We start from the raw sequence: 11,936 nt of genomic DNA on the forward strand, positions 1-11,936 counted from the left end.
GGCCCTCTGTTTTCAACAATGATGTTTTCTAGACTGAGTGATCAGACTCTGCCAAACCGCTCACTACCCCCTTCAAACTATTTTTTTTCCCCCTCTGGATGTCATTGTCTGTCTGCTACTTTCTCTTTCTGGTACATCTGACTCTTTGGAGCATGAGCAGGGTATCCTGATTTTCAGAAATTCTTTTCTTTAAATGTCCTTTAAGATTATAGATTTTATTTTTCCCTATCAGCTGTAACTGGTTTTGTTATTATAAGCAAGGCATATCTGTCTAGGCCCAGCAAGAATCCCCTAAGCAGACTTTATCGTGGCCTATATTGCCCCGTTCTTCCAGCTCTGCAGGAATGTTGACTTTTCTACCAACATCCCAATGTGGAATTCTGATCTAATTCCCTGTGCGTACCGAACATAGCTCTAGGATTCAGAGGTGATGTATTTATGACCCGGACACTTAATGCCGCTTGTAGGAAAAATGCTCACATGAGAAATATGGCTTGGATTGGCAACACCTCTGTCAGACATAAGGACTCAGTGCTTCGAGCCTGAGGCTATGTTTTGCTACTTAAATAATGCCATGCCAATTGTCAGCATGAATCAGAAAGACAACTGTCCAAACAGCCAATCCTCTATCCCCTCATTGTGTGGAGGACAGAGCTTCTACTTTTCTCAGCAAAATCAGGTCTTTGTATCCTAACTCAACCTTACAGGTGTGATGCAAACTTAAAACTGCAGAACAAGCTTTCTTTTCTTTACGTTCACATTGCTCCCTGCCAACAGTTGGAGATGACGTCTGTTTGAGAGGGTGACTCATGAATCTACTCTTAGTGCGGCACTGCTCTTGGAGGCAGGCCTAATGCTCTGGTCCAGTATTTGCGCATGTAATGGGGTTATTTGAAAGTACGGTGGCAGAGAGAGAGAGAGCCTATTCTCAGGTTTGACGATAGCAGCAGCAGCTCGTTGGGCCACAGCCTTGGCAGACTGGTGGAGGGGCCCAGAGCCAGTGAAGGCCACCGGGATTAATTGTGCTATAGCTCATGGCAGCAGACAAGAAAATCTCATGCATCTGAGTACAAGCTGATCAATCAGGGCCTACCCACTGGAGACCTGAGGTCACACTGCAGGCTGATTGCAAATGACCACAAATGTGACAGTGATGTTTTGACAATTCGGATCCCAAATCCCTGTAGCCATTTTTTTTTTTTTTTTGCTACAGAACTGATGATATAGGGCCAGGGTACATCATTTGTGATTAATCTAATTTCCTTAATGGAATCACAACTTCATAACGATTTGCACGGGACTTCTCCAGGGTTGTGCAATAAATATTTTCAGATTCCTTTTAATAATGCAGCTACTCTGTAGTTGTCACACATCCAACCAGTAGAGCATAATTTCATAGACTCACTTTGTTTAAAAAAAAAAAAAAAAAAAAAAAAGACTGATTATATGAATCAACAGAATCATTATCACAATTCTTTAGGTCAGATGTTTGAGTGCCACAGTAGATTTAGTCCATAGACTTTATATAATGGTATTGTCCTAATTACTCCCTTACTATTTGGATAATATCAATTACTAGTAAAAAAACAAAAAAAAAAACAATAATATTTGAATCCATCATGGCGTCACTCAATGGTTTTTGAAGTTCTGTTCCAAAACCTTGAGGGTGGCACTATGGCTGGCACCACCTTACTTTTAGAACCAGGACTGACAGCCACTTCTCGGTCCTTAATGTTTCGTAAATATAAGCCACGATGAATTTTACACAGCAGAGATGTTTAATAAGTGTTCGGCACTTTAATGTAGACTTATCATTTACCCACCGAAGGTTGCCACTTGCGTGCTTTTGTCTTTGTTGTCCATGCTAGCAAACAGAGTGTAAAATCTGTTTGCATACATCATTTCTTACTTAGGAGACTCTTTTAATGTGTTCGTTTTTACCCCTCCTCATTTATTATTCCACTGGAATATTAACTGTGGTACTATTAGATGTCTTTTATATTACGATATGTGCTTAGCCGTGTCTCTTTTGCAGGTACTTTTAGTTTTTGCCAAAGAGGATAGTCAGAGTAATGGCTTCTGCTGGGCATGCGAGAAGGCCAACTTCAGGTGCAGCATGGCGCGAACGCCGGAGTCGGCTCTTGAATGCTTCTTGGAGAAGCATCATGACCTCGTCATCATTGACCACAGACATTCCAGACACTTTGACGCTGAAGCACTATGCCGGTAAGCAAGCTCTCCCATCATCTGTTTCTTTGAGTGATGCGGTGTAGTGATCTGCAGCTTTGTTTTGTCCAGTATACCCGCACAGCTCTTTGCAGATGGTCAAGTATTTATTCCTCTTGCCATTTCTTTTCTTTTTTTTTTAAAGCTAGATGTCATTTAGCATTATTGGTGATATGAACATTGATACTTTTAAGCTGAGCTATCAGTGATTGACCAGTCAGGAGTTGAGTTTGCATTCAAATATCACTACCTCGTAAACTGTGACCATTTGTTCGGGCCATTACTTACTGAGCCACTGACTTATTGCTATTTTAGCTGTTTATACCCAGTTTCCACTAGCTTCACATCATTTACACCTCTTTTTTTTTAATCAACTTTTTCCATTACTTTTTTGCAGACTGTTTAGACATGCTTTGTAAATTGTTTTTATGCACTCTAGATCGTAGGACCTTAGAGCGAGATAAAGTTGTGCATATAAATTTACTTAATCACGCTGTGATTTTTGTTTTAACCAGCACAGCTGAAGTGAATTTGTTAGTGGCTGTCCTCTAAGGGCTGTGACTGAACAATTATGGAACTACTTTTCATGTGTTACAGTGCATTTGGTACAGCACTGGTGATTATGACTCTATGTGGGGGTAAATGGCCAGCTCACTTTGGGTTCCCCGGCTACCACTGTGTGCTACCTAGTGGAGTCATGTCACTGAGAAATGAGCAGTGACTGCCTATACCACTCTCTATCTTTAGCCTCTGCTCAAACCAAAAACACATTGACAAACATTCATTTGCCCTGCCCAGCGTGTATGTTAACCCTATTCATTTTGGCCGATCCATATGTTCGGTGTACACGGGAACTAAAGGGCCTTTATGACCACTGGCTGGGGAAAACCACAGGCGGATGAGTGGCCCTGTACACTGCATTCTTTCAGAGGCCTCTGCCCGCTCATAGAGCTCCACCAGTGGGCTCTGCCTGCCTGCGAGAATCGGAGCGTGAAAAACTGAAAAATACATTGATTTGATGCCATGGGCTTTTCCACCAGCCTGCTTACCAGCTAAAAGGCTCCCTCTGTTTACATTCAGGTCAATTAGAGCAGTAAACTCTTCAGAAAACACTGTGATAGTCGCCGTTGTGAAAAGGTATGTAAGCTCTTTCTTCCTTTTCGTCACTGTTTGAAATGATTGAAAATGCTTGGCTTGGAGCAGGTCCGTGTAACCCTCTGATGTTCTTTAAACAACTGTTTGTCTTGTCGATGTTTCTGTGCTTACACGTGCTCTCCTTTTAAGGCCAGACAGAGAGGAAGCCTCTGTGATGCCACTGATCAATGCTGGCTTTAATAGGGTGAGTGACTCTGTCTTTAAATGTGTGTCTTCTACCAAATGCGTGCGTATTGATGTACTGATGCGTTTTAATCTATCGGTATATAAGGCCGGAGTCCAGATTTGGACTGTGCATGAATTGCAAGTGGGATTTCTTTTTTTGCCTTTTACCTGTGTTGCTCTGACTCTCAGAGATATGTGGAAAATGCCAATATGATGGCCTGCTACAATGAGCTGCTACAGTTGGAGCATGGAGAGGTGCGGGCACAGTTCAAATTGAGGTGAGTCACGCCATATCGGTGTGATGTCCTGTGCTGTAGTTAAATACACAGTGCCCTTATTTAAATGCTCATGCACTGAGAGCAAGGCATCGGAAAGAACATGCTGACTTTCAATCCCAGTTTTAACTCCTGCTACATTTTTCTTGAAAGTTGGTAAATGTTAAGCTACTTTTGCATTTCTTAACAATAATTCTGGTGCTGTTGTGTCTCTACACAAGGGCTGGCAATGCTATTTTCACAGCTCTAGAACAAAGCCAAGAGGCCATAGAGATCACTTCTGAAGATCAAGTTATTCAGGTGGGCTTTTGATAAACTTTTGCTTCTAGCTCAATTTTTGTCTCTCTCTCTCTTTTCCTGAACTTCCCTTCCGGTTTCTTCCTTTCACAATCTCTCCTGTTTAAGATCCTGTTTTCATTCCTGTCATCTGAATGACCCATAATACTATAGCCTGTGTTCTCATATTTACATATACAGTAGTATGTGTAGTATGTGCGAAGGTCTCAAGCTACCCCTCATTTGTTTATATTTTAATTCCAAGAATCCAGACTTTCTTGTATTTTTTTTAAGTGCTCTTGAGCAGTAATTCTCCAGGGTTTTTGAAAGTTGTGGATACACATACTGGACAACTCAACATCTAAAAAATTATGTCTATAGGAACTTTGTTACTTGCAGCCTGTTGCAAAAAATAGATAATTTGTTCCAGTTTCTTTAAATTAATCTATGAAAAATGCTAAAGATTACATCATTTGACAGACATATTATTTTTGCACTAACAGGGTGATTCCCAAAGACCTATAAACCAAAGATTTGGCTTACCTTGGCATGGTGTGCAGTGTTTCCTTAGAAAAATTGAGGAAACTCAATAAGTAGAGGAGAAAGAAAGAAGAAGGCCTAAAAGAAAAAGCTACAGCAGATGGACAGTATCTAAAGGTCATGTCCTTTAGAAAAGGCAAAGACGAAATCTATTTTTCAAGGGGGTAATAATAAGTCATAAATAAACCTATTATAATTATGATTATAAAAGGCCATTCTTAAAGGAGGGAAATGGGAGGGAAAAAAATTAACCAAGAACTGGACTGAAAATCAGTGTTTATAGAGTGATCAATCAAATTTTGACATCTTTGATTCAACGTCAGTATGGGTGGAGGATGTCAGGAGGTACAACAGTCTGTGACTACAGCCATTTCAGTCGAAGGTGTTGGGATTCTTGTTAGACTTGCTGGATTTTGTTCCACCGTACCATATCATCTGCCATGGTCTGTCACAGCGAATAATGACAATGATGCCAAACACACTACCAGTGTAGTAAAAGCATACCTGGATAGAAAAACAGAATGGAGCGCTATCAGTCATGGATTGGTCTCCCCAGAGCCCAGATCTCAACATTGGATCCAAAGGGAGCCAACGTTCAAAGAAGAGCTTGGAATGTCCTTCAAGAAGCCTGTAGAACTATTTCTGAAGACAATTTAAAGAAATGTTTGCCTAAGAGTTCAGATTGTGTTGAAGGATAAAAGGTGGTCATACCAAATATTGACTTTCAGCCTCATTAGAACTGTATAAACTCTGTTTTTCCCTTTATATACTGTGTTTCCATGTATGTTTGCACAGGTTTCAATAAATTGCTCCACCTGTTTCACTTTTTCCTGGCAAAATATAAAGAAATTGGGGTTGCTCAAGACTTTTGTATCTTGTATCAGTAGAGGTAGTGGTCTTAACTCATGGTCCATCTTTTAAACAGCAGACAACAGTCTCTTGTTGCCTCTCCTTGACAGTATGTGAATCCTGCCTACGAGTCCATTATGGGCTACCAACAAGGCGAGCTAATAGGGAAGGAAATAATAGAAGTGCCTAAAAGTGAGAAGAATAAGCCTGATCTCCTTGAAACGATAAACTCCTGCATACGCAAAGGAAAGGTAAAGTGCATTTATCAAATCGTTTTATCGTTCGCATCTCACATTTCAGGTCATACACATTTTTTTTAAAATGTAGTTTACTTCATCACAGACTTAATTTCATCAGGCAATATGTGAGGAGCTTTATTTCTGATTGGTTATACATATACAGTTTTGGCATGTCATGTGTGTGCTGTAAGTCTGCACCACTGGTCATCCAGTACCTCCGTTTCATGTGCATAAGAGCAGCGGTTGATGCCTGTGCTGTAATCTCACTACACAGAGAGCGAAGGTCAGTCGCAGACAGGCTAACAGCAGGAAGGGTCTTTTCAAGCTACTAAGGTAGTCTGTGGGGGGGGGGTGACATGAAACAAGAGCACTGGACTCCAGGAGCGTGCCCCTTCCCCATTAAAGCAAGTGGCTGCCACCTGACATACACTGACCCACCTCCCCCCCCTAATCTGCAGCGCAAACGCCAACCGAGCTTCACACCTATTTATCGGATGTTTTCAAGTCTTATATTTTCAGTTTTTGTGATAAATGGTTAAATAATTGGTCACATGACTTATTTTTATGTTTTCCAGGAATGGCAGGGGATCTACTATGCCAAAAAGAAGAATGGAGACAGCATTCAGCAAAATGTGAAGATCACACCTGTAATTGGGCAGGGAGGGTGAGTGGATGTTTTGGAAATCTTGCTCCTGTAGTCTGATTTAATGTAAATGACCTGTTCAGCAAACAGAATGATTACACTGTAATGATTATTGAGTTTAGGTTTCTCTTTTGTGTTAATATGCTTTTGTCTTTCACAGAAAAATCAGACACTATGTGTCTATCAACAGGCCTTTAAATGATAATAATAAGGTGAGATGTGTTTCTAGTTGTTAATGAAGAATGATGTGAGCTTTTTGCTTCTCATCATGTTGCTTTTCCACTCTGTCCATGCAGACTGATAAATCCAGTGAACGTGTGCAGGCAGAGTCTCAGACAGGTGAGGTCCATTAAATGCTGACCATATCCTCTGTTCAGTTAAAATTTGTGCCAAAAGTCACACAAGGTTCGATGATTTGATGGCCAAGCTGCTGGTCATTAGAAAGATCAACATACAGTGCTTTAATTTTATAAGAATACATGCATTTGGGAGTTTTGTGAAGTCTTACTTTGGAAATATTTTAGCAAATATATTGCACCATGCCAGCAAAAATTATTGCTTTCTATAATCACAACCCAAACTTTAAACCTTAGATTAACAGAGTGTGCAGTCCTGCTTTATCTAGCTGAGAAATATCTCACGAGGAATGATTGTTTACCTTGAAAAGGTCATTCATATTTTCACTTTCTCTCAACTGGACTATTGTTCCTCGTTGTATTGTGGACTGAAGTGTAAGGCCAATTCACAGCTGCAACCGATATCAAAATGCAGCAGCTTGACTTCTGACAGGCAAACAAAACGGGGATCATATCGTTCCTGTGCTGGCGTCACCAGCTCACTGCGAAAAATTGATTTTGAAAATCTTCCTTCTTGTCTGGGAAGCCTTACAGCTACAAGTAAAAGTTGGTGAACTCTTTCAGATTACTGGAAAGTGCAAGTGACATTTAGCATACAGACAAACGGGGGGAAAGTTCCTACTGTTGATAAATTCAAATAAAATTCAATGATAATTAATGAAATAAACAAACAAGAGGGTGTTATCCAGAAGCACTTTCTGTGTAGCTAAAACATGATGAGATCTTTTCCCCTGATAGACTACTGTTGATCTAAAACAGTTTACAACCCCATCAACAAGCTACACCATTTTCTTCATTGCCTTAAAAACACACACTTCTTTTTTCTGTTGTTATTTCAATTATATTTGCATGTTTGAAATAAAATTATATCTTTTTTTAAATGGATAAAAGTACAGATTTCTACATACTGAGAAATTTCTTCCTCTAACCAAAGATCAGTCATATTCCTGCCACATCTCAATTTTGTCTGCCTGCATTTGCTAATGAAAGGTGTTTTCTTCTCCCCAGACATACAATCCAGTAAGCACAAAGACCGGAGGAAAGGCTCTCTGGATGTAAGATCCACAACATCTCGAGGGAGCGATGGTGAGCGTGAAAGGAGACAGATGATGGAAACTCTGGGCGTTTCGTGTCAGCTTATGAAACATTCCCTATTGTCTGTTTACATCAATTGTTGATTGGATACACACACAAACACACTAATTAGAAAGTGGTTGGGGAAAACTGCTGCCTACCTAACTTGTGCTTGAACTACACAACTTTCACAGTTTGCTGAAAATCAATGTGATTTTTTTTTTTCTCTCTTCTTCTTCCAGGGAGCTCACAGCGAAGGCACTCGTCAATGGCTCGTATCCACTCCATGACTATAGAGGCTCCCATCACTAAGGTGGGTACATTTCCTTCCTTGTCCCTGTCAGCCTCCATCATATGATTAGCACTTTGTTTTGATGTTTTGGATCTCATGACTGAACTCTTGGATTATAAAAATTGCCATGACTGCCATGAGCACTTTTCGAAGAGCTACCAGCACTGAGCGTAGAGGTCACACACACTATGTTAAGAGTAGACAAGCTGATAAAATACCAGATTTTATGCACAAGACACTAAAACATGTTGGACGGGAATGACCTGCTGTTTTACTGGTTTATGCCGTTTGCAGGCTGGATAGTCGGAACAGAAAAAGTCCCCAGGGATGGGTCATATGACACACTGCTGTTCCTCTGCTGTATCATTTGACTGTGTAGTCAGTCCCTGTAGGCGTCATCCTCACCAGAATAAAGCGCTGATAGAACTGCGGGTACTGTGTGTGTTTATATGTGTGTATAAGCGAATTAACTGGAACTTCTGTTCTTGCACATGTTTGCTGACCTCGCCCATAGGTGCCCATTGCTAAAGCCGCCTCAACCTTCTGAGTAGAAATGAAAATATCTCTGCTTTTGAACTCCTATTTAAATACTAATTTACTTAAAGAAACATTTTGATATTGTACTGTTATTAGTTACTGAGCAGGTCATACAGACATATGAAAAAGAAAGTACAACCTTGACAGAGGGTGTACTATGTATCAGGAGATAAAGAATTATCTGTTCCTCAGCAGGTTTTGAAATTTGGTAAACACAACCCCAGATGGAAAACAAAACGTGACATATTAGATGGTAGCAGTATTTATTTAACAAAAACTAAGCCAAAATGCAGAAGGTTGCATGTGAAAAACAAAACAAAAGAAAACCTACATGCATGCTTACTTCTTACACAGGAAGATTGAAGTCCCAGTTTTGGCGGTTTACTGGTCTGGAGCATTCAGGTGTGCCAAAGATGAAAGACATCCGCAGTGATTGTAGAGAAGCAATTGTTGCTGCTGTGAAGCTACATTGTGTATTATAGCTAGAGGAGTGCGCTGGTAATCTGCGAAACTGATGTTTGTTTGGTTTTTATTGTTTTTATTTTTTACAGAGGATCCATTTACTTTTCACAAATAAACAAAATTTGTACATTTCCAATGAGTCATCTAGCTGTATTTGTGACCCTTTTTTCTTTCCAATTTACACGTGTGTATGCCTGAAACTACAAGGGACAGAGCCTTTTTAGTCTGGCCCCAGAGGCTTTCAAATGGCCCAAATAAAGTGATGCTAGTTTAATGTGCATTGTTTGAAACACACTTTTATTGGAGAATTTATGATTATTTTGAAAGAATTTCTTTATTTTATTTGTACTTGGTTCAACGTACATGTCATTAATAATCATCATGTTTACAGGGGGACTTTTTACCTCTCCTGTATATACTACATCATAATAATAATAATGACGATGATAATACTTACAATATTTCATTACACAGGTAATCAACATCATTAATGCAGCACAGGAAAGCAGTCCTATGCCTGTTGCTGAGGCCTTGGATCGGGTACTGGAGATCCTAAGGACCACTGAGCTCTACTCTCCACAGCTGGGAACCAAGGATGAAGATCCCCACACAAATGACCTTGTAGGCGGGCTGATGACGGTAAGTCGCAGATCCTTTAAGAAGTTTGAAACAACCCGTTTCCTCCATCTGCCAATGAATCAGTTCCTATATGACGACTCTTGAATAGCCAGGATGCCTGCACTATGAATGCCCACGATGAAAAAGCAAGCATTTTGGGAACGTCCTTGAATGTGGCCCTCGTATTTTTGCAAATGTATCAATTCATATTTTGGGAGACGGTAAGAGAGCGGGAGGCAAAAAGCGACTCACAGACAGCAATGGTGAAGAACAGAAGTAGAAAGAGTGCCAAGTTGGCAGTCTTGGCAACAACCCCAGAGGAAGTGTTAGATTGTCCTTTGTGCTCCTGTAGGCTGGAGAGGAAAGCCCACCCCACCCTTTCTTTCTCCCCCCGCTCCCTCCCTCTCTCTCTCTCGCTGCACACATGAACCTTTTCCTCTCGACTCCACAGGCCTGGAAACATCCTGTTCTTTGGATCCGATGAATAAGCATGGCTTTACTTATATATGTCCACTGCGGAAACACAAAAGCATAGAGGTGTTGGTCCTTCGCCAGAAAGATTTATTCTGCATAGGTGATAAAGCTAATGGAATCCGAAAACCATGAGGTGTCTGTGATTAGAAGATTATTTATACACAATCGTACTGGTTTATGAGGTGCCTAGCTGAATTTCTGCTTTGCTGAAATGATAGGTGTCCAGTTTGTTATGGTGAACGGGATGCTGGCTCTGAACTTAAACCGCCCAGTGAACATTAAGAGAGGAGCTGTCATTTTTCTGGGTGAAGAAGTCTTAAAATAGCCAGCATGTAGCAGAGGCAACGCCACCATGAGACAATGCGGGGGTCAAAGATGAGCCAGTCTCCTCTTCCTTTTTCACTTGTGAAGTAAACATTTCACTGTGTGACACACACCCATGGACTCACCAACACCCAGTAGATATATCTAGCATGGGAATGACTGGATGATAGAAGTCAGTAATTTTCATTGCTGGCGAGTTGGAGAAAGAACTTGAAAGCTGATGTTCTTAAAGTTATAGGTGAATTCTTTTGTGTTGCTTTTTTTAATTATTTTTTTCCATCAATGTGTCGATCGTGCCTTTGTCGGCCATGCTGACTTTGGCTGACTTGGGAAATTTGAAATATAGTTGAGCAGAGACAGACCAACTGCTACAAAGTGATGGGCAACAGGTGAACGGCTTTATATGTAGATAGGGCTCAAGGTGCTATGGCGACTCAGGCTTTGCTTTGAGTTGCATGGCTGTCCTGTTAACGAGCAGGGAAAGCCAGCTGATCCGCATTGTGTCCAAAATGTCATGGCGGTCCATTCAAGAGCTATTTATAATATTTGTAAATTACCTTTCAAATTCTTAACACACAGTGTGTTCAGCACAGCTGGTACAAATCACAGTCCTAGCAGAGCCGGATCATTACGCTTCTCACCACGTGTTTGATTATTTGGGTGATGAAGTGTTACCCCACTGATAAGCTCCATTTGCTATCACAGCATGCATCAATGCCCAGAGGAAGACAAATGTCATGATGAAATCATTCGATGCAGATTATCTGTCCTGCGAACATAACTTATCACAGTGTTATTTCTGACTCGGTCAGTTCAGAAATATGTTTCTCTTTTGACTGCGTATTGGTGTCATTAATAAGCTCAATTTGGCCATGTCATCCCTCTTTGTGCGAGTGGGGAAAGTGGTGCGAACTGTCGGCTTAACATGGCCTTTAAAACATTGTGTCACCGCAGCACAGATGGAAGAACACTCATAAAGGCAGAAACAATAGGTCTATTTCTACATTTGTCATTTTTTCTTCTTTCTTTTTTGCACTTCCTTAAAGAGCTGTTGAGACCAATCCAAAATCCAACCACCTGCTTCTTATTTAAATCACATTAAACGCAGGTGATAGCTGACGTTCATCTTTTGAAGATGCGTTACTGTGACTGCTGTTTTGGTTTAATGATTTACTGGCTCTTTAACTACCAAATTAAAATGACTCATAGGTTGTGTGTAGATAATATTACATTTTTACTATTGGCATGGAGATTCCTCCTGACTTGTGGCTCATTCATATGTCATTCATGCTGTTTTGTGAGTCACTAAAAACATCTGTGATGGCTGAATCAGGCTGATCTGGGGTGTGTGTGTGTGTGTGTGTGTGTGTGTGTGTGTGTGTGTGTGTGTGTGTGTGTGTGTGTGTGTGTGTGTGTGTGTGTGTGTGTGTG

General features: G+C 40.7%; 1 protein-coding gene across 1 annotated transcript in view; it reads left to right on the forward strand.

Moving 5' to 3' along the window:
- Positions 1-11,936, forward strand: part of pde8a (phosphodiesterase 8A) — a 49,899-nt gene that overhangs the window by 28,819 nt on the left and 9,144 nt on the right. The window contains exons 3-14 of the mRNA XM_005943274.3: positions 2,036-2,226; positions 3,307-3,363; positions 3,511-3,565; positions 3,736-3,824; positions 4,043-4,121; positions 5,597-5,737; positions 6,301-6,389; positions 6,529-6,580; positions 6,665-6,707; positions 7,733-7,810; positions 8,041-8,111; positions 9,564-9,728. Of these exons, the coding sequence (XP_005943336.1) occupies positions 2,036-2,226; positions 3,307-3,363; positions 3,511-3,565; positions 3,736-3,824; positions 4,043-4,121; positions 5,597-5,737; positions 6,301-6,389; positions 6,529-6,580; positions 6,665-6,707; positions 7,733-7,810; positions 8,041-8,111; positions 9,564-9,728 (1,110 nt within the window). The remainder of the gene's footprint in view (positions 1-2,035; positions 2,227-3,306; positions 3,364-3,510; positions 3,566-3,735; positions 3,825-4,042; positions 4,122-5,596; positions 5,738-6,300; positions 6,390-6,528; positions 6,581-6,664; positions 6,708-7,732; positions 7,811-8,040; positions 8,112-9,563; positions 9,729-11,936) is intronic.

This window comes from Haplochromis burtoni, unplaced genomic scaffold (assembly GCF_018398535.1).
Source record: "Haplochromis burtoni strain Fernald_Lab_line unplaced genomic scaffold, NCSU_Asbu1 Contig_262, whole genome shotgun sequence".
Taxonomy (NCBI): domain Eukaryota; kingdom Metazoa; phylum Chordata; class Actinopteri; order Cichliformes; family Cichlidae; genus Haplochromis; species Haplochromis burtoni.